At 46.0% G+C, this 21,499-nt stretch overlaps 3 protein-coding genes and 1 long non-coding RNA gene across 7 annotated transcripts in view; 3 read left to right on the top strand and 1 right to left on the bottom strand.

The window, feature by feature from the left end:
- Positions 1–25: 25 nt before the first annotated feature.
- Positions 26–6,937, bottom strand: JCHAIN (joining chain of multimeric IgA and IgM). The gene is made up of 4 exons (XM_040555533.1): positions 6,725–6,937; positions 2,717–2,852; positions 1,661–1,741; positions 26–1,193 (listed from the first exon to the last, which is right to left on the bottom strand). Exons 1-4 carry the CDS (start codon positions 6,786–6,788, stop codon positions 992–994), a joined length of 483 nt encoding a protein of 160 aa, XP_040411467.1. The 5' UTR covers positions 6,789–6,937; the 3' UTR covers positions 26–991.
- On the top strand, positions 2,856–16,407 carry LOC121069385. Its single transcript, XR_005819393.1, has 3 exons — positions 2,856–3,557; positions 10,193–10,809; positions 15,997–16,407. It is a non-coding gene; the product is annotated as an uncharacterized LOC121069385 (long non-coding RNA).
- On the top strand, positions 11,308–13,008 carry UTP3 (UTP3 small subunit processome component). Its single transcript, XM_040555530.1, has one exon. It carries the CDS (start codon positions 11,358–11,360, stop codon positions 12,936–12,938), a length of 1,581 nt encoding a protein of 526 aa, XP_040411464.1. The 5' UTR covers positions 11,308–11,357; the 3' UTR covers positions 12,939–13,008.
- A 1,058-nt stretch (positions 16,408–17,465) lies between the features above and the next one.
- The window catches only part of RUFY3 (RUN and FYVE domain containing 3), a 55,965-nt gene continuing 51,931 nt past the window's right edge, over positions 17,466–21,499 (top strand). The window contains exon 1 of one of the 4 annotated variants that reach the window (XM_040555521.1): positions 17,466–17,807. In XM_040555521.1, coding sequence (XP_040411455.1) covers positions 17,513–17,807 — 295 coding nt within the window. In that variant the 5' untranslated portion in view covers positions 17,466–17,512. Of the gene's footprint in view, positions 17,808–17,860; positions 18,135–21,499 lie in introns of those variants that run through there. The other 3 variants (XM_040555516.1, XR_005819391.1, XM_040555523.1) reach the window with 3 other exon arrangements.

Genomic DNA, 21,499 nt, shown 5'->3' with positions numbered 1-21,499 from the left:
ACACCAGGTGTAATACATTTAAATGTAATGTACAGTACAGAATCAACTTTAATTGGGGAAAGTTTCTTGTATGAACAGAAAGAAGACTGTTGTGAAAAAGGGAATTAATCCCTAACTAGGGCCCTGCCCTTGCAATTGTGGCAGCTTCGTAGGATTTTTTGCAGCTCTAAATGCAAAATCAGGAACAAGAAATTCAAGCCAACTTGATTTTTTTTATCCTCGATTGAACTGGGAATGCATCATTATCAGTTAGTGAATGTGGGAAGCGAAGTACCTAACATGTCCTGAAGAAGTTTACTACTGCAAGAAGAGCTGAGGTCCTGTTGGCTTTGCATAACATTTCAGGGTGGCAACATTTTCACTATATCTACGTGAAAACAGGAAGCTTATCATTGCCAAAGCACTAAAAGGATCCTAAATGCCTAATTACAAAAAAAAAAAAGTTTAAATGTGAATTCAGTCTCACCTGATTTTTTCTCAAATGTGATTGTACAACAGACTTCTAATAATGGCAAAAATTATGCTAGTATAATCAAAGAGTATTGTGGAATGTTTGTGCAGAGGTTTGTTTTAGATTGCTCAGGAAACAATCAGGAAACATGGACATTGCTGCTGATGTCCATGATAGTCTTGCTGAGATAGACTGATGGAAGATGGTCAGGAAAGATTCTATACTGTTGTAAACTAATGTAGTTCCTTTGATTTCAAGGGAATTACTGATTTACAGCTGTTTGAGGATCTGGTCTAGCTGGTGATAATGTCTAAGACATATAATGGTGTCGCAGATATGTGCCAGGGATAAGAGAACAGAATCTGACAACCAGCGAGTATTCAAGGGGGTGGTATTCTTGATATGAAGCACAAGAAGTAAGCTTGCATTATTCTGGGAGCTGATACTTTGGACGCTGTTGTCCAGGTACTATGGTGCTATACGTGTATGGCTGATAGGAAAAGAGAAAGCAACAAGGTGTTAGGATAGCAGTGGGTTGAGCTAATCAGCATAGCAGGATGCTGGTGTCAGAGCTGCTTGAATGTGTTTGGTCTCCCCGCGGTAGATGAATGGGAAGGTTGTGGTGTAGCACTTGTCCCTGTTGTAGGTGTAGCAGGTTTCTGGCTCGTTGCAGGAGGTGCTCTGCTGGGCCTCGTATATCTCACCACCTAGCTCAACTTCTACAGGATCACATTTTTTGCAGCTGGAAGAGATGAGGAACAGAAAAAGTATTCAGAGCTGTGATTAAAACATCCCTGACGAAACTCCACTCTTCCTCACTGGTCTGGCACCGCTGGCGACTTGGGTACTGTGGCTTTTCCAGGCCATGTATCTTACACAGGCACTCCCAGACAGATGCTCTCATTTTTTTCAAACTGCTGTTCACATAACTGGCCCCCTAAAAGGGAGGCTTGATATTTCAGACATTCAAGATAAACAGGGGTCAGCATGAAACCTTACCTGCAAACGTGAGGCCTTTTTATCCAACTTAACCATGGAGATAATTTATTGGTTTGCAACAGAATAGAAAAAACAGGCTGAAAAAGAACAACTTAACTCTGTAATGTTGCCTCATTTTATCTACTATCCTTCAAGATGTTTGTGAACCACTGGGGGCAATGCTGCAGGGTAGGGTGTTAGGAAATGAATTTAGTGAAGAAAAATACTTACAGTTCGGCCATGCGGTAGACAAAATTGGTTCTGAGCGGGGATGTGGGGTCAGAGATGTTCTGTCGGCTCCTGAGTGGGACACTGGAAAGGAAGGGAGAGAATTCCTCTTGTGAAAACGGCTTGTTAGACAGGGGACTACTCTGCTGTAATGAATTCCCAACTCTGATCTTGTTCTTTGTTCAGGTTATTTCCTTTCTGACCCTTCTCCAAGAACAGCAAGTCTTAGCCTTTCTGTGCCCCTGAAGGCAATGAGATATTTTTTGCCTGGTTTCTAGGCATCTCTGGAAAGACTGTAAAATTCACCCCAAGAATAATGTAGCAACTTCTGAAAGTGCTGCCTTTCACTAATGATATTTTCAAGCTATCAGTTCTGATATTCCTTTTTTTTCTTTAAAAAAAAAGAAAAGAAAAATCTGAGCTGGCAGAGGCCTGTGAGACTTGCGAGACACTGACAGAGGTATTTAATGATTATTTCTTCTGTTGTGAGCTTTGCCAGAACTCCTGCGGGTCTGAGCCTGTGTTGTCCAGGAGAGATACACGTGCACTTCTCTGTCAGGTTTATGTGAATAAAGAGGACAAAGTCCTGAACTGAAATCTGCCTCATAGGATCAACCTTTTCTGATAGTTTTGGCATTAACTAGTTTTCCCAGCCTGTAAAATCGCAGGCTTGTAACAAAGATCAAATCTGGAAATTAGAGTTCAGTGTCACCAACCCAGTTTTGTTTCAGACGAGATGAACTGTAAGAAATGTTATGCTCTACTTCCATAGCCTATTTTGTGAAGCTGCTACTAGACCTCTTAAAACATTGAGATGCTTCTTGTACCTGAAGGGACAAACACCGCACGGCTGCATGTGAGCTAGGAAAACATCATTAGACTCTGGATGGAAGCAAAAGGAGTTAGTCCAGGATAGCACAGAAAGTGGTCCATGGGAAAAACAGGTCTAAATTCTCAACAGCAGGACGTGTGAAAAAATGCAAGCAAAAAGGAAAAGGGGAACCCCTGCAACACAGTCTCCTGCTCACCATCTCCATGTAAGACTTGTCTGCCACTTACGTGATGCGTATGTTTCTTTCCAGGATTTCTTCATCAGGATTTTCTTTGGAGGGGACGAACTTTGAGGTCACTGTTGTGCATTTACACTTGTTGTTCACCAGCACGCGCTCCTCACCATCATAGTCCTGTAGAGTACCTGCAAACACAGGATATGCCATCTCAGGGTTAGAAAAGAAAAACCTTGTGACATGCTCTGTCAGAAAGCGAAGAAATGAGAAACTCAGCGATGCCCCATTATGGCATCTATATTGATTGAAGTTGAGGTCACAACAAGTAGAAATGAGATGATTGACAAAGATTAGTTCAGCGCTCTTGCCTGCTCAGCCTACAGTCCATTTCTATATGTGGAGGAGATGCAAGTGGCAGGGAGAAAATGATGAACCTGAGCACTGTGTTGCTGATAAGTGAGGCAAAACAAGTAGGGATCTCTCATGAAACGCAAGCCTATGTCTATACCTGGCAGCTAAAGTGCTGTTTTTACACTTGCCTCTGCTAGGAGGTTACCTCATTGCTGTATCACGCACAAGGACTAGTCTAGCAGTCCAAACCCTAGTTGGGATCTGGGCTTTCTAAACATCTATGACCATGCCAACACGGCAGATGTGTCAGCTTTCTGTCAGTGTTATTTTTCCTTCCAGGTCCTTGAGGGAATCAACGCCAAAAAGCACTAGAGGATGAAGCAGGAAGGCAGCCTGATGAACTGGTATTGGAAGGCAAGTGGCCCTTACAATCCCATGGTTTGCACAGAAAACTCCAGTCCTGAATTTCTGATCTTCTGTTCCTAATGAAACTGAGTTTGGCAGCTGTGGAGCTGAGTCAAATAGAGAAGAGCCAGCTTTGGGTATGTTTGTATCCTGCACTTCTAGCATATTATTCAATATGAAACTCAGTCAAAACAACTGGGTAAAACTTCCCATCTGTCACCCAGAGGCTTTTTGAATGTTCCTGTTGGCATGCAATGCCTGCTTCCTCTCTGAACATGCAAATGGATTTGAAATAATTTGTTCTCTCCTAGCTGTCTTTCCCCAGCAGCCTCTGGTCTCCTCACCTATAACAAGCTGGCTTTGCTTTTACATGCACACAGTCACACCCTTCTTAAATGGTCACTTTCACATTCCTTTATCTCTTAATGCTGCTATATAATCACCGCCATCACTTTGCTACACCACTCTTCCAACAGTACCTTCAGCCTGCATAGAAGTATGAGAAAACTCTGAGAGTTTGTAAGATAGGAGTAGTTTATATTGGGCTCAGACAGACCTCAGTTCTGAGGATTTGCTTACTTCTAAACCATTAGTTTAACCATAGAGAGAAAGAAACAGTCTAAAAATGTGTTCGTCATGTCAGTGGGGGATTTGTGAGTCACTTAAAAGCTTTGGTCCTAATAGGTGGATTCTTCTGGGTCACCGAAGAATGGCTCACTAAGGGAGTAGCTGCCCCTGCTGCATAAGCTCACGGCTGCTTTTTCATTTTCATGTCCAATGCTGCTGGCTTGTATGAACAACAGATCCTGTTTCTACAGGGTGAATGGGATAGTGCTCAAAGCCTGTGGGAGCACTAGGAAAGCTGGGATCCAGGAGAAGCACGTGGAGTTTACACTCTAAGGTTTCTAATTGTTAGATGCTATTAGCGGCAGCTTAACTGTCAGGTGAAGCTGTCTGCAAGACTGAATGGGAACAAGTCCTCTGCAGCACTGATCAGGAGACCTTACTTTATGTCCCAAGAGTATATAGTCCATACAATGCCATGTAAATAGCACTCCAGGTTTTCTACATAAGGTTTCTTGGAGCTTCACTCTGTCCCTACAATATGCTGGTCCCATCTGCTTGCATTGCACTGGGTTATTTACTAAGATCCTTAGAGGCCTCATATTGATGAAAAAGGCACTAAAACATTTTGAAATCATGCCTCAGAGTGATCTTAAAATTCAGCGACTGGTAGGAATGCTGCTTCTGTGACAACTGGCAGCAGAATACCTTCTAAAGAAGGTTCAGTGGGGCTGTTCTCAGTTGGGAAAGAAGCTTTTGCAGTCCCTTGCTTTGTCCAATAGAGCAAGCCACTACAGGCATGGGGGAGATGCTGCCTTTGCTACTGCTCTCGGCGATATCTTTGTCCCTCTAGAGCATGTGCTTGTTTAGCCCTTTTACAGCAGTGGCTGGCATTTAGCATTTGTCTGTATTGCTCCTAGCACAACTAGCCGTCTATACAAATGCCAATTGCAAACCATGCAGAATGGAAGTCCGGTTTCACATCTGATTGTGCTGTACCAAGGCAGAAATCCAAAACATGACACAGATGAATATTCACAATTTAGTGGTACTTATCTGTCGTTGCACACCTTCTTCCATTCTCTATTGCTTTGTATGTTTCCCTGCTGCCAACTCATAACACAAACACTGCCCTCTGAAGCAGAAGCTAACTAGTAAAGTCTCTTTAGTCTCTGCCTCTTTGAGTCTTGGTCTTTCTTTTTTCTTATAGAAAAACTCTGTGAAGAACAAGAAGCTAGAGATCTTCCTCTGTTGTCTGTCACTGTATTTTCTATGCAATGTTGTGTGTGATTCTTCTAAGACATTTATCAAAACCCAATATTTAAGTTGTCCCCAAACCTTTGGGAGCAGACTTTAATTTATCTTAATCATAAAATGCTATTAACAATTTTTTTAATAAATATGCAGGGATTTTTAGATTGTACTCTAAAACCACTGTCCTGAATTTAATTCCTTGTGTAATACTACTGGTGTCAGTAACCATAAAATTTACAGCTGCTCCGTATTTTTAAAGTAAAATTACAAAGCTGCAAATAAGACTTTTTTTTTTAGATTTATCAGCGATGATCCCATGAATTGACCTATAAAGTTCCTTTAAAGAGAAGGTAGTTAAATGCAAAAGTTCTTAATGCTGTTCTAAATGTTTGCAGGGTTGGATCTTCTGGTGCATAACTTACTGCAATGTGGTGTTCCTTCCTTGATGAATACTCATGCAGAGATTTTGATAACATTTCTCATATTTGAAAATGTCCTGTAATATGATATATGGAGACGAAGCTCAACAAAATCCCGCTGCTGCACATTGAAGAAGCAAATTAATTCCAAAAATACCTGTTCAAACTCTGCTGCATGTGAAGGTGGCTACTTCATTAAAGGAAGAAGAGGCTCAGTTAGGCCAGAAAGATGTTTTGATGAAAGTAGTAAAAATGTCACTCCTGTAGCTGCACACAACTAAATTTTGACTTCCCTGCAGTTATAATACACTTCACAGAAAGCAGGGCTTTTCGAGGACCTGCCTGGCTCTGCAGTAAGACGCCACTTTCCAAAAGCTGGAGGAAATGCATGGATGCTGTTATCCATGCTGCTAGGGTAGTTCTTCTTAAGCATGGGTTTAGTCCTGTGGACAGGATCCGCTGTGTGAATGAGGATGACTTTAAACTGTTTTATAGAGATCTGGCAGTGGGATAGTCAGAATCCATTACCTGTGAACCACACTGAATAATGTGCTGGGATGAGAGTCTGATCTCAGTACCGATGGTAAAAATCAAGAGTCCTTCCACAAAATGCAGTGGAGTTAAATAACACTTTAATCAGAAATGGCCACAGCCATGTGACAGGATCAGCAAGAGGATTTTAGAAGCCTCAAAACCTAGCAGCTAAGTCTTTCAAGCTTCCTAGGGCTGCATAAAAACAGGCTGCATTTTTGTGGTTTGTTGCTTCAGAAACAGGATTAAGAATGGCTAATTATAAAAGCTTGAATTTGCCGCCATTCATCACTCTTTTAGGCTTTATTAAAATAAATATAGTAAAATTAAAAAAAATATTAAAATAAACGGGAATTAAAAACACACTGCTCTGTGTGGTGCAGGAAGACACCAAGGTGTCCAAGCACCACCACAAAGCAAGACTTCTTCAGCAGGCATCAAGGTTTGATTTACACTGTTAAAATTATTAACAGACACCTACACAGCACACATCCCTCATAAAGCAAATTTTTCCATGGTTTTCATTTCTCACCTACCTGCCACAAGGACGAACTCCAAGGAGACGGCGAAGGCCACCCACGGCAACAAAGAGCTCTTCATCTTGCCTTCACTTCTTTTGAAGAATGTGAGTGGAGAGCGTGTGTCTGCCTATAAGGGCGTGTGCAAATGATACAGCTATTTGTTTCCTAAAATAAACAGCCCAGCCGGCTACCACTGACACTGTGAAAGATGTGGCTTGGGGACTGAAACCAGGCATGTTCAATGTGCAGAGACTTCTGCCTTTCAAAGGTGATTGGGGGCAGGGGGTTGCACTATTACTATGCACTTTTATTCTGTTCATCACCAACATGCAACAAAGTTGCTGGGTACAAGGGAGTGGAGAAAAAGCCCTGGGCTTGAGGGACTAATTTATCACTAGGGTCACTGGCACTCTACCACCTCAAGCTCAGGAGCGTAATGTAAGAAAGTGTCCAGGTAGCCAAGAGGTCACAGTTCTTACTCTCGAGTGTTGAGAAATCAGATCTTTGTGGGCATAGTTTGACCCATACTATAAGAACATGCTAGGTAGGCTTCAGAATCAGAATCCTTTTTGCACCAGATGCTATGCAACATATATTAAGGACTTGACCGGCCCCCAAGGAGTTTTCAGTCAAAGCAGACAAAAGGAGAGGTGGGAGGGGTAAAAGAGGTAAAGCAACAGCATGGCAGTGGCAAAGCTGAGATCTTCCTCCAGTGCTCTGCCTGTGGCATCAAGGAGTTTCTTTCCCTATGAATAGAGAAGGGACTCCATGGGATGCGTGATATATGAAAGGCTCTGTGTAAGGTCCAAGGCAACCATTCCCCAGTGAACGCAGACATTTTAATTTCTTTGAGGTATTTGTCACGCAGACTTTCCTTAATGTGCTTGGTTCACTCTGGAAGAAAGAGTAGTGGAGATGATTTTTTTTTTTAATTGTACCAGGGTTTGTGTCACCTGTGTAACTCTGGGAAGAAATATAATAATAATAATAATAACAACAACAACACATTGCAATATAGCTTGCAATGACTGGGGTTTTCTTTGGAGTGTATGCCTATATATTGCACAGGAAAGGCCACTTTGTAAGGGATGTTGAATCTCTAATAACACCTTTTACCAGGTGCTATTAGAGATACCTACGATGGAATAAAATCTTGTAATTTGATTTAAGGCAGATGGGAGGCAGAGCAAGGTATGATGCTAGCAGGCCCGTTGCAGTATTAGTGTTTCCTGAATTTCTGCCAGCTGCAAGGATAGTTTATTCTTGATTAACAATAGCAGCACACAGCAAATCTCGCTGTGCTGCTCCAGCTGCTTCTTATGCAGCAGGGTAGCAGCCCCATGATGCTATACAAGCTTTTCACACTGCACGTGCCACCCTTGGCTCCCCAGGGTTGGTCATTCTTGCCAGGTTCTCAAGAGGCTGATGTTATTAGTAACGTTGCCAACATCCCAGACCCTGAAATAGCAGCCTGTCACCTTACAGGTTGTTTTCCCTTTCTTTGGACCTTGCTAGCTGGGTTCCTAAAGGTTGAGCTGTTTGAAGACCCTGGCATTTGTGTCCTGAACTTTCTCCTGCCAGCACAAGCACCTCATCAGGCAGTCGCATGATGCAAAAAGCTTTTGTGTTGCATCAGCAGCACTGACGCGAGGGGCTTTCCCCAGGGAGGTAGCAGGTGACGATGGGTGCAAGCCCAGCTCCAAGCAAGGCATCAGGCTATTCCATGACTCTTTGGTACAAACCCTGATCTCTCAGCAAGGCTGCAGCCTTACGACAGCAAAATTTGCTTTTCTTTCATCTCCCTCCTCCCCAGAAAGTATTGCCAACAGAGTTTAACGTGGAGCTTCCTTCTGAAGCAGAAAGGTGCCCATCTAGTGCATAAGGTTAAAAATAAACCTGGCTAACCGTGGTGGGGATAAAGGGGGGAAGGAATATCTACCTAAAGCACTATTTGTTTCAGTCACCTTTTGTAGTCACTTTTTGTAATCAAAGATTTTTAAAAAATAAGAAGGAAGAATGAATGCAGCAAAACAGAGCACAAGCAAAAGAGGCTGGCACATTCTGCATATCTACATTGATAAAAATACAAAACCAATAAAATCCAAGCAAAGGTATCTATGAATTTTTAAAAAGAAAATGAATGGAGAGACTGTGCAGAATGATACTCTGTGTGATTCTGTTGATTTCGGTGGATTCCCTGACTGCTGGTGCTCAGCATAGCTGAATTTCAGTTGCTAAATCTGTGTGTCTGCATGTGCAGTCCCTTGGTCTTTACGTGGTGGCGTGAGAGCCATTTTTAGTCACCCTCAGCCACCTGCATCTCTCTGAGGCTTTCTGTCTAGATTTCAAACTCTTTAGAGTAGAATTTGTTTTGCGGGCTGTTACTTTTAAGGACTATCCCCTTTTTACTGTGTGACACGTTAGATAACCATAAAATTATCTGGGCGAGCAGGCATTAAAAAAATGGAGGCAGTTTGTCAAGGGGCTGGCAAACCATCATCCCAGGCTTGAATTCTGGGCTGAGTGGGGAGCTACCCAAGGCAGAGGCTACTGGAAGAATAACTGAGAATTTGAAAAGAAATATGAACCAGCCTTGTAGTCTCAGCCTTGCTGTGCCTCCAGTTAGCCTGGGACACAATGAATTAGGCTTTTCCAGATTAGAAACTGGGCAGATGCCTGGATGAGGTGAGGCAAAATAGTTGGGTCATTGTGTGCCCTTGCTATGCTGGAGAGAAAGCTATCCATACCATTGCGCAGGGTATCTCCAAATTACATTCTATCCACTCACAGTCTGTCCCACGCCTTTCTTTTCTCCTTGCTTCTCACTCAGAAGCGGAGAAAATGGTGGATTAAAAACAGACCTGCAGCAGTCACCAGTTGCCATCTGAGGAGCAGTGATTGCCTACATCAAAGCAGTGTGCTTCAGCTTGGCAGGTCCTGAAAACTGGGTAAACTAACTCAAACTGGAGGTTGGCTCCAGTTTCACTTGAAGTTTTCAGCAAACCATGAAGGAGATTAAATGTTTCTAACACTTCTTTTCTGCTCATAAAAAAAAATATAACCTTACATTGAGAGATAAGGTAGCATTAAATCAATGAGAATCTAAGTGGAAGTTGGTCTGCTGTTACAGCCCTGAATTTTTGGAAGGGCAGACTTTTAAGAAACAGGGCAGTACATTGCTAGGGCAGTTGGATGGAAATATTCAGGGTCTGGGACATGAGGAAGGCCTGGATTTCCGTAAGACACACTTGCAAAAGTTATCTAGAATTTTAACCATGTGGCTGCAGACTGCTCTGGATGGGCTTCACAAAAAATGGTAAGATTAAGCAGGCAGATTACAAAGTCTGATCAGCAAAGACGGTTGTATTTTAGTGGCCAATAGTACAAAGTGAGAATTTCTACCTATGTGTGGGTAACAAGCTATGCGAATGTTATGTCTCACTTATCAAAACCAAGTCATTTTTATTGCTGTCTCTGACACAGGCCTGTATCCAGAGGAGGTGATATCTGAAAATTGGTACTGATGGATTTGGATAAGGTGTCTTTGTCTGAGGCAAAACATATCTTCGGTGTGCGAGCAAGTATGGAAAATTTTGACCCAGAAGTGACTAGGTGGAAAAGCTGAGCATGTCAGGACAAAGGCTCATAACTGAGCTTGGTCTGCCATCAAATCTGTCAGAATCCAAGTGAAGCACCAAAAAGTGAGTGAAGTTGCACCCCATCCTCTTGTTTTAGTTAACTTTAATATTTGCCCAACGTGACTTTTTCCCCAGGAAGTTGGACACGAGTATTTATAAATAAAACTGCACCTGTTCTGTGGCTAGAAAAAAGCACCTGCGCTGCTTCTGCACAGAACTTCTCTTGCTGGGATTGTGTGGCTGCCAAATTTATCAGACTCATCAGGGTTTCAGATCATACTGAACTCTTTACCGCAAACTACTTACTCCCTCTACTCTTGTCTGTCCGCATTACTTCCAAACAGACCGCTTCCATGTGGCTTGGTATTAATGCGATTTTCCCAGTGGAAAGCTGGGGGAGGCCAGGCCAGGCCTTCCATGCCTGATGCCAGAAACAAACAGGCAGCCATCCAGGACGTAAATGTAAGTTTGAAGGAGTACAGACAACCCGAAAAAACCCTCCTGATGAGGGCTTCCCCGCTGCTGAAAATCCACATTGCTCCTTTACTGATGCCCTGCTTGGATTTGTTGGCATATGAGGGGTGATCCAAGGAGCATGGGCGCTGCTCGAGCAGGCCCAGCAATGCTTACTACCAGGAGATGCCCAAATTCTGGCAGAGAAGCAATTTAGTGAGGGTGAAGAGCTGGAGAGAGAATACACATTGCTCAGGGGAGGTTTTCAAGCACTTCTCTCTGAAACTTTGGCCTGGCTGTGGGGAAGTAATGAGAAATTTCCGTTAATAAGCGCGCAGATGGCAGAATAAGCTCACATCCGGCACCATTTCGCGTACCCATCAGCTAAGCTAAAAAAAAAACAAACTTTTGGATGGCCAGCTGCGTTCAAACCCCCGCGGTGGGCACGGGCCGAGGGGGAACCACCGCGCAGGGGGACGAGGAGCGGAGGGGAACGGGAGCGGCGGCGGAGCGGAAGGGGCGGTGGAGGCCGGGCCTGAGCCGGCAGCAGCGGCGCCATGAGGACGCGGCGCGGCACCGTCCTGCGGCCCCCGCCGCAACCCGCCGGCCGCGATGGAGGCGAGGAGGAGGAGGACGAGAAGGAGGAGGTGGTGCCCCGCGGGGACGTGGGGCCCGAGGGGCTGGGGGACGAGGTGGAGGACTTCCACGAGGCGCAGTTCCAGGCGGTGATGGCGGCCTTGGAGAGCGGGGAGGAGGCCGGGGAGAGCGAGGAGGAGGAGGAGGAGGAGGAGGTGCTGGGGCTGCAGCTGCCGGAGGAGGACGAGGACGAGGAGGAAGAGGAGGAAGAAGTGCTGGGGCTGCAGCTGGAGGAGGAGGAGGAGGAGGAGGGTGACGGTGGTGAGGAAGAGAAGGAGGGAGCTGAGTTCTATGTGGATCGCAGCGCAGAGGAGGATGAGGAGGATGAAGATGAGGACCTGTCCATGGAAAGCGACTTGGAAGAGCGCAGCAAGGACACCAAGCTCCCCCACGAGCTGTCCTGGGGTCGCCGCAAGCAGCTCTACTACGACACGGACTATGGGAGCGACAGCCAGGCCAAGGGCAAGCGTAGCCAGCAAGAGGTCGATGCTGAGGAGGAGGAAGAGGAGCAGGAGGCTCAAGTCATCCAGAGGCGGTTGGTGCAGGACCTGGGGGAGGATGATTATGGGCTGGATGTGATCCAGGGCTATGTGGCGGGGCAGCAGAAAACCCACGACAGCAAGGGGCAGAAGATTGCCAAGGATTTGCAGGTCCTTTCCAAGAAGGAGCAGCTGAAGCTACTGAAGCAGGAGTCCCCTGAGCTCCTGCATCTGATTGAGGACTTTGAAGTCAAGCTGATGGAGCTCAAGGATGAGCTGCAGCCACTGCTGGAAATGGTCAGAAGCGGCGTTATCCCTCAGGGAAAGGGCAGCCGCTATCTGCAGATGAAGTATCAGATCTACCTGAATTACTGCGCCAATATCAGTTTCTATTTGGTTTTAAAGTCAAAGAGAATGCCAGCTCACAGTCACCCCGTCATTGAGCGGTTGGTCGCTTACAGAAATATCATCAATGACCTGGCTGTGATAGACCAGAGGTTATCCTCGCAGGTTCGCCTGCTCCTGAGGAACTATTACGATAAGAAGGAAGAAAAACTGCGAGAGCAGAAGAAGTTTCCGGCGCTTCTATATCTGGCTGCCAGGAAAAACAAACCAAAACGTGCTTCTGCTCTTGCTAACGGCCGTCTTGCTGCTGAGGAACAGGCAGACGAGTCCGACCTGGATGAAGAGGCTGCCCTAAAATACTATAAGCTGATGGAGGATAAGCTGAAACTCAAGAGGAAGAGAACGGAAGACCAGGACATGCTCGAAGAAGGACCGTTGGAGGAGGAGGATCCAAATAAAAAGAGAGGTGTGACCTATCAGATGATCAAGAACAAAGGCCTCACCCCCAGGAGGAAGAAGATTGATCGCAACCCCAGGGTCAAGCACCGGGAGAAGTTTCGGCGGGCCAAGATTCGCCGGAAGGGCCAGGTCCGTGAAGTTCGGACAGAGATGCACCGATACGGCGGGGAGCTGTCCGGCATTCGCGCCGGGGTTAAGAAAAGCAGAAAGCTTCAGTGAAACTTATTTTTCTCTGTTTCGGAGAGCTGCAAGTAACAGTTTTGAATGCAATAAAATTTTTGTTAAAGAATGTGTGGTTTTCATCCTTAATTGGGATTTTTTTCTTTGATTTTTTTTTTGTTTGTTTGCTTGTTTTTCTCTTTCTGTGCTGTAAATGCCGGCTTTGAGAGGCTACAAGGGGTGTGTCAGGTGAGGGGAAGGGAATGGGCCAGGTGGGATGAGAGCAGAGGGGGAAGGAAGGGAGCATCCTGCGGAGGGTGGGCCGAGAATGGGATTTGTGCAGCTGTCACCACCACCTCCTCCTTACGGCCTTGTCCTCTTACATCCTTTTTTCTGTGTGGAGTTACAGATACATGGTTATGGTGTTTCTTCTAGTTTGTGCTCTGATTAAGTCATCCTTGTGTTCATACATGTAAGACTCAACTGTTCTTACCCTCCTAAATCTTTTTAATTTAGTAGCGAAGCAGGAAACCGTTACCTAAATCCCATATGGCTGAGATGCTATTTCACCTGCTCCTGAATTCAGTGAGAGGCAAAGCAAGGACATTTCTGGATTGCATAGTTACTTACCTATGATGAGTACATTAACTTCATCTATGATAAATTTCCTAACTGTTACACAGTTGTATGTTTAACATGGCATTGCTGCAGGACAAGTTGGTAAGACATAATGTAGTTTGCACTTTGAAGGTAAATTTTCAACATGTTTTGATTACTTCCCTCTGGTGGGAAAACGCATCTAACCTGGCACTGAAATAAATTCTTGCTGGGAACTGATTGTGAGTGGGCACTTTCAGTTCGCATGAAGGAGGAGTGACTGATTTCTTTCTCATGAAGCTTACAAGTGTAACACTGTCTTGAGGTAAGACGTGCATATGTGGCTGGGATCTGCTTCAGTGAGCCTGCATCTTACTTGGGTACCGGTACCACCTGAAAGGCACTCTTGTCTGTTTGCCACGTGAACTCCCTTAAGGGGGACAGTTGTCTAGTTAGTAACAACCATTTCCTGTTATGGAAGCACCAGTGTAGCTAGTGTTTATTGCGATAGTCTCAGGGAAGCCAAAATATGAATGTGTAGTGGTGAACCTGCAACAGGCTAGGCGCTTTACTTAAAACATGCAGACACTGCTCGTTTTCTGCACGTGAAAAGTGCTTCCATAGCATTTGTTGCAAACTTTTCCATCCTAAGCCTTTTCCTGCCAGGAACATTCTTGATTGCTGACTGGAGATAGTTTTGTTAACTTTTAAAGCTGATTCTTAAAGGGAGAGGTGAAAAAAGAACAAACATAGGCCGGACAGATGGGAATGGAAGTAGGAAGGCTTTTTGTAGTCTTTGTATGTCCCAATTTCAGAAAGAGTTCAGTATAGGAATGCACACAGCTAAATGTTAAAATGACAAGTTCTGCTGACTTTAATGGTCCTGTACTCGTTTGCCCCCTGCTGTTCATAGGCCAAACAACAGTTAAACACTGCTTTAAAAAAACACAGAAAGAAATAAACCCCTGCTCCATAGAAACCAGTTCACTGTGAATTGATCCCTTCCATGCAATTGACTGGGAGGTCTTTGCCTGCCTGCAGAGCCAAGGCATTTTGCATGACAAGGGGTAATAGAAACTACTGTAAGTGCCTGAGGAGTGTTGATGGCAGCAAAGAAGAATTTGGTGTTTCTGGTCAGTGCTGGTCTTGTCTGTGCTGGTAGGAGGTCTCTACACGGGGAGAGGAAAGGTTGGAGGTGATTGCAAGGGTAAGGATTCATTTGTCACATCCCAAAGTCCCAGCATCGACTGCTAGAAGGTGAAAATTGTTGTCTGAGGCCCTGCGGCTGCCTTCTCTGGGGAAGCTGGGTCTAAGAGGCACATGTCAAACCCTTGTTCTGCAAGAGCATCACAGAGGCAAATGTGTGGCTTGCTTGAAGAGGTCACTGAAAATGCCTTTTCATTTGAGCGATGCCCTGTCTGACCAGATAGCCTCAGGTGAGAAGTGTAACCTGTTGGCCTTGGGGATGAAGACATTCTTTCTGGGTGCTTGCTCTCTCGTACTGTGAGCTGCAATCAACAGCATTCGCTGCTTGCTGCTCCCAGAGAAAAATGCATGGCTTTGAGTGGGTAGTCATGTGAAACATGACAAGTCTGCTCCAAAATGAGAAACTAGTCTAAGCCTTACCAAGGAGGGAACTGGTGCTTTTCCCAAAACAAAACCATTTCTATTAATTCTGCACTGGGATCATGACGGAGGCCACTAGTGATGATGCTGAGCTACATTTTTTGGTCAGTGAAAGCTTATGTGCTGGGGAAAAAACAGCCTAGGTGATTTTTCAGGAGAGGAGCGGTGTTTCCTGGCAGGCATCACACGGGATGTGAAAAACATCCCGCAGAGATGCTAACTGATCTCATTACTACAGCATCTGCTCGTGCACGTTTCACACTTTGTGCAAAAATGAGGGGCTGACGCGCTTCCGCAGACAGGCAGGCAAGCTGCAAGTATCCGAGGTGGTTTTGTGTTCCCTCGAAAAGCTTTAGGCAGCTGGCAAGCAAAATTCTGGCAGCTTCCATCTGAGCAATAAATAAGGGATATATGTTATGGTGCAATTACAGGCTCGCTTTCCAGAAACGTCGAGATTAAAGCTAAAGGCAAGGACAAGTGCAGCGTGTCAGCGTGCCCACCGCAGGCAGCCAGCAGATGGCCCAGCTCATCTCCCAGGTCTGCGGCACCAACTCGTTTTAATGAAGATTAAACATGGCATTTTGTTCAGTTGGTTGGTTCAGAAACTGGACGAAGCCATAAATAGTTCTTTCCAGTATGGTTTTATGTATGAGTAATCATGGGAAGGCTGTGATTATAAATGCCATGGGAGGGGGAACACCATAGCATTGCTCTAAGAAATGCTTATTAGATGTTTAGTGCTGAAAGGAAATCCCTGACGATAAATAGATTTTGAAGACCCCTGTTAAAACAGACGCATGTGAAAGATGCGGAGGATCACGGATCATGGTTAGGAAAATAAGTGGAGCAAGTTCATGGCTAACACTGTTTTGTGTTTTGTTTTTCCTTCTTCTAGTAGTTGCATCCAGAGTAAGCCTGGCTTGCCTTTGGAATCTGGAACTGAAAAAATCCAAGGGCAGAGAGTTGGACAGTGCTTTCTGTGTCACAACGTAAAATTTCTGTTTGTGCAGGGTAAGGAAAATGTATTCAATAACTCAGAAGGAAGTACATTTGCTACTGCTTTAATTTTGTCAAGGCTTTCATAGTTGTCTCCCATTGTTTGCTATCAGCAACAGTTTGGACATGATTTTGCTCTCGCTAGCACTGGCAAATACAAATCTCAAAACCAAACATTTGGATTTCTGAAAGGGATTAAAGCATGTGTTAAATTAGCTGCAACATATTGCATGACTTGGGGCAGCGCTACAGAAAAGTCTCCAGCAATCAGTTGCCTTTGCAGCTTTGGTTTTGCAACTGTTATGTGAGATTAAAAAAAAAAAAAAAAGCAGCCTGTTTCAGTCTGACCTAAGTATACTGAATAAACAGGATATTCTTTAAAAACTGGCAGATTGGCATTCTCCCTCTGCTGACAACACTGTGGTCCACATTTAAAGCCCTGCCTGAATGAAAATTCTTTATCGCTGCCTTTCTAAAGGCCGTCTTTGAGGTGAGATTCCTATGGGGTACCACCAATGTATTTATTTTAATGGTAAAGACTGTATTTGGAGTTTGTGTTGTCACCTCTTGTCAAAGGATCTGAAAATGCTGTTGTCAGTGAGATCTTGCACTCTGGAAAGCAAGGGGGAGGCAAAAGGTAGGGGAATGGCTTGATTTTACAGATAAGTTAACACATGTGGGTACCTGAATTCCTGGAGATTGTTTCCCCAGATTAAAATCTGCATTTCCACAGATTAAAATCCACGTTTCCCCATGAAGCTTGTGGCCCAGTGAACCGCAGCAGCTGAGGCAGCCCCGCACCTCCCTGGGCTGCTTTCTCCATTCTTTGCCACTTACTTGCCAGCTACATGGGGAATGCAGGTGGAAGGGGCAGCGGCACGTTTTGAACCACAGCTGTCCCTAGTAGGGCAGCGGTGTTTTATCTGGGAGGCTGGGGCTGCCTGCTTCGTGCCGTAGCCACAGCCTGGCTTCTGTGACCGCCTCCTGTGGTGGGGACGTGGGGATTTAGAATCACGGAGTCATTAACATTGGAAAAGCCCTCCAAGATCTTCTGGTCCAACAGTCCCCTCACTACCACTGTCACGCACTAAACCATGTCCCCGAGCACCATGTCCAACCTTTCCTTAAACACCCCTAAGGACGGTGACTCCACCACCTCCCTGGGCAACCCGTCCCAGTGCCTGACTGCTCTTTGCGAGAGGAAACGTCTCCTCATTTCCAACCCGAACCTCCCCTGGCGCAACTTGAGGCCATTCCCCCTACTCCTAGGCCATTCCCCCTACCCCTACTCGAGGGGAAAAGGCACAGCAGCCGTGCGCGCCGCCACCACCCGCCGGGCCCGGCCGTGGGCGGAGGCCGGAGGCCGGCCCAGGCCCAGCTTCCCCACCGGGGCGGAGCCGCGGCCCGGGGCGGCGATGGCGGAGGCGGAGCGGGCGCCGCTTGTGGCCGAAAGTTGCCGGGACGGGGGCGGCGAGGAGCTCCCCCCCGCCATGGAGCAGCGGGACGAGCCCGGCCCGGCGGCGGCAGAAGACGACGAGGCGCCCCCAGCCTCGCCGCCCCCAGCCTCGCCGCCTTTCTTCCTCCTCTACCCCGGCCATGGAGGCGCCGCCGCGCCGCCCAGCGTGTGGAGACCCCCGGCGCCCCGCGGCGGGGCCGCCCTGCCCGTGCTGCTGCTGAGCTACCCGGGGCCGGAGGGAGCCGCCGGCGCCCGTGAGTAGCCTCGGGGCCGGGAGCCACCCTTTTGCCCTCCTCCCTCCCGAGCCGGCGTGGATCGGGGTGCTGGGGGTGTGGGGAGCGGGGGGTCCCCCCCTGAGCGCCCCCTGAGCTGGGGGGGTTGCGGGGAGTGGGGTTGGGGAGGTGCCGTCGTGGCATCGCCGCTCCCCAGGCAGCACACGTGTGTGCCTCCGGTTAGGGGAGGTGTGCTGCACCCCAAACGCAGCCAGAGCACTGCTCTGGAGACACGTTCGTGGGGTCTTCTCTCCTTTCGGGATCGTTCCTTTCGAGAGCCGTGCAGCCGTGGGGAGCCTCTTCTCACAGGTAACCAGCGACAGGGCTAGAGGGAACGGCCTCAAGTTGCACCAGGGGACGTTCAGGTTGGAAATGAGGAGACATTTCCTCTCAGAAAGAGCAGTCAGGTGTTGGAAGGGGTTGCCTAGGGAAGTGATGGAGTCGCCGTCCCTGGGGGTGTTCAAGGAGGGGTTGGACGTGGTGCCTGGGGACGTGGTTTAGTGGGTGACATTGGTGGTAGGGGGATGGTTGGACCAGAAGATCTTGGAGGTCTTTTCCAACGTTAATAGTTCTTTGAAGCCTAACAGCCCAGCCCTGCCTCACAATGTGGTTAGGAGATGGAAAACACCCACTGGGGCTTCCTCCTTGTGCTGGGGCAGAGGGTATTTGTTCTGGGTGCCAGGCGAGGCCGAAGTGTTTTGCTATGTGTGCTCTCTCCTGTGGGGCGTGCTGGGTGGGAAGCTGTTTTCAGCTTCACGGTGATCTTTATGATGTTCTTGCAGTGCATTTGGATAAACTGAAATAGTGCAAAATGGGTGTGTTTTAGAAACAAAAACTATGCATAGGGGTGCGTATAGCAGAGATTTTCCCTTATCCATCCATCTTGAAAATTGCCAGTAGCTTTGTCATCTTCTGGGCTTGTGTCTGGGCACGGGTGACAGCTTTTTACCTTTGTTTTATTTCCTTCTGGCTGCGTCTCAGGTGTGTATTCACTCACACAATAGCTGATGATTTAGGGGAAGGTATCTTTGTTGGGTTTTACTCCTTCTCTGAAGGTAATGTACATTATTTAAACTATTAGTCAGTAAAGCTATAACCGGTGAGAGAAATTAATTTCTGTAATGTAAAGAGCAGGTGAAGTGACCCACCTTTGTTCTTAGTTAGATGAAGGGCTCTCTCTGGTCGCAGATTTCTTTCTGCGGAGTAAGTATCCCTCCCTCCTGACTCGTCATTTTCAACTGTTAACTTCCTCTCAAAACCATATTTTTAAAAAGTGTCTACTAATCAGGAAATCTTCACACTCTGTAGCTGTGTGATGTGCGTGCAAGGGAGTGAGCTATTCGTGACAGAGAAAAGAATTCTCTGAAGGGTTTAAAAATATTTATTTAGTCTTTGCTATCGTGCTTGTACTGTTCAAACTGCTTAATTGTTCTAGTACCTTTCTAGGAGAGGTTCTGCGTAGATATGGTGAGGCTGAGGCACGTTTGTTCAAGATCACAAGGAGTTAGTGTACACACTCATCAGCTGAGCAATGCTTTATCCCTTGTGTTGGTGTTACTCTGCAGCGGATATTCATATAGACTATGTGAAAAAAGCGTTATAAAACATATCTGGAGTCTCCCTTGCTCTTTCTTATCTCAGAGGTAATATCTGCCTGTGCAATATCGTGTCGAAGCCTGCTCAGCGACTGACACAGCTGGGTATGAAGGGAACAGGAATCATAAGCCATTTGCACAGTGTCATGGACTCTGATCTGTTTCTCCTGGGGGGTGTCCTGTCTGCAAATCAACTTTTTCATCATGCCTGTTGTTCTGTGGGTGTTGTTGTTTTTTTTCCTTGGTTCTCATGTCTCTGAAACAGCAGCTCTCGTTTGCTCATCGCTGAGCAGCAGGAGCAACGGATCCTGCTGCAGAGTTTCGCTTGTTTGCTTGCTGCTTTTGGACTGATGTTAAAGCAGTGGGTAGAGCTCAGCTCCGCAACAGAAAACATTTTGTGTGTTTGAGTGCTGAACTGAGTCTCAGCTACCTGTAGAGTACCTGGCCTTGCAGGCGTCATCACTTGCTGCGTCTGCTCTAGATGGCTGTTACTCTGCAGCCTTGAGGTGTGGTGTCATTAGTGATGGCCGGGCTATCAAGATTGTCCTGCCTGTGTTACTGGGGAAACCCGTTGGCCTGTTTCACAGGCTCTTCTCAAATGTTGTGAGTTCATGTTGCAATAGCATGTGACTGCTTAGCATCGACTATTTTTGGACTGCTTTTCTTTGTTCTGCAATAGTACCTGAAGTGATTGTTCATGTCTGCTTCCCTTGATTCTTCAGCGCTTTAGTTATTTTTGGAGTTGAGATAAACCGGGAAGTGTGAAGAAATTGTTTTTTGCATGATGTGCCTGTGTTACGAAAATGTGATGTACTCTGTGAATGCTTAATCCCTTCCTACATAGCTGTAAAGTGAAAGGAGAGTTTTAAGCGAAAGACGGTTCCTGGCAGATCATGAGTTCCTTCCTTCAGTGCCCTGAAGCCTGTCATTTCCACAAATAGTAATGAAAGTAATTACTCTTTATTGACATTAGCCTCTTACAGTGAAGGCAGTGATCAACGCACTGAAAAGTCAGTATTGCAGGATGTTTTGGAGGTTTATTTGAAGTAGTCTTCTTATTTCCTGTCATGACACAGTCATGTAACTGTTCTCTTGAGAGAGGTATCTGCGCAGGGTAGAAGGGGCCTGTAGAGCTGTTTAATTTCATATTTGAAAATTTAGAAGAGCATATTTACTATTGGTGAAGTAACTGCAGTCTTTGTAGCTCCGTTAGGGTTCTCCTGGGGAGCGGTGGCCTCATGGGATTCTGTGTGTGACTGTTGCTTCCATCGGTAGAAACCAACTAAAGCGTTATTCGAGCCCAGGCAGCAGCATTACCCTCGTGCTACCAGGGCGGTGGAGCAGGCTGTGTGGTGCTGGTGATGTGAAGCCCAGTAACTAACATTTGTGGTGACAAAGAATGAACTTGTAAGAGTAGTTATTACTCTTACTGTTATAACTATTTATTTTCTGTATCAACTTTGTCTTGTGCTTTTTTTTTCTGTTTTTCCAGGACTGATCTTTCTCCTCCTTATCCAAGTTTTATTTACAAGGTGAGAGAGGTGAGATGATGGCAAATGTCAGGTCAAGATGAGAGCTGCTAAGGGAAGGAGACTGCAAAAGCTTTTAATGCCAGCAGCACCTGCTTTTTTTGATACAGATGGTTCCAGGCAGAGAACAAGAGGGAGACTTACTTAAACATGCTGAGCTGTAGTGAATCCTCCGAAGACTTAAATGCTATAAAAGCAGCTTGATCATGCTGTCTTTGAGGAGGGAAAAAAACAACAAAGTTCCTTGCTCCCACTCAAAGCCTGACGGATACAATACTTCAAGTAGACTTTTCTTTCCTGTTACTTAATTGTACCCTCAGCTATGTCAAGTATTTAAATCCTTAAATATCTCTACTTCCCAGAAGGTAGAAAACAAAGTTTATCGCATGTTCAGGGAGCTGAGAAATTGTGTTGCTGGTTTCCAGCTCATTAAATTGTCTTTTGCCTGTTTGAACGCTGCATGCCAAAAAAACACAAAGTGCCACAGTTAGGTGAGGTATGTGTGTGTGTCTGTGCTGGCAGAAGTGTCAGAAACAGCCTGAAAGAGAGG

This window comes from Cygnus olor, chromosome 4 (genome assembly GCF_009769625.2).
Source record: "Cygnus olor isolate bCygOlo1 chromosome 4, bCygOlo1.pri.v2, whole genome shotgun sequence".
In the NCBI taxonomy this organism is placed as follows: domain Eukaryota; kingdom Metazoa; phylum Chordata; class Aves; order Anseriformes; family Anatidae; genus Cygnus; species Cygnus olor.
This window is presented reverse-complemented; position numbering and strand designations above follow the sequence as displayed.

Coding starts and splice junctions, on each gene's coding strand:
- UTP3 (XM_040555530.1), top strand. CDS start 11,358: ATGAGGACGCGGCGCGGCACCGTCCTGCGGCCCCCGCCGCAACCCGCC.
- JCHAIN (XM_040555533.1), bottom strand. CDS start 6,788: ATGAAGAGCTCTTTGTTGCCGTGGGTGGCCTTCGCCGTCTCCTTGGAG. Junction 1,742..2,716: donor GAAAGAAACATACGCATCAC/GTAAGTGGCAGA, acceptor CTTCCTTTCCAG/TGTCCCACTCAGGAGCCGAC. Junction 1,194..1,660: donor GTCTACCGCATGGCCGAACT/GTAAGTATTTTT, acceptor CATCTCTTCCAG/CTGCAAAAAATGTGATCCTG.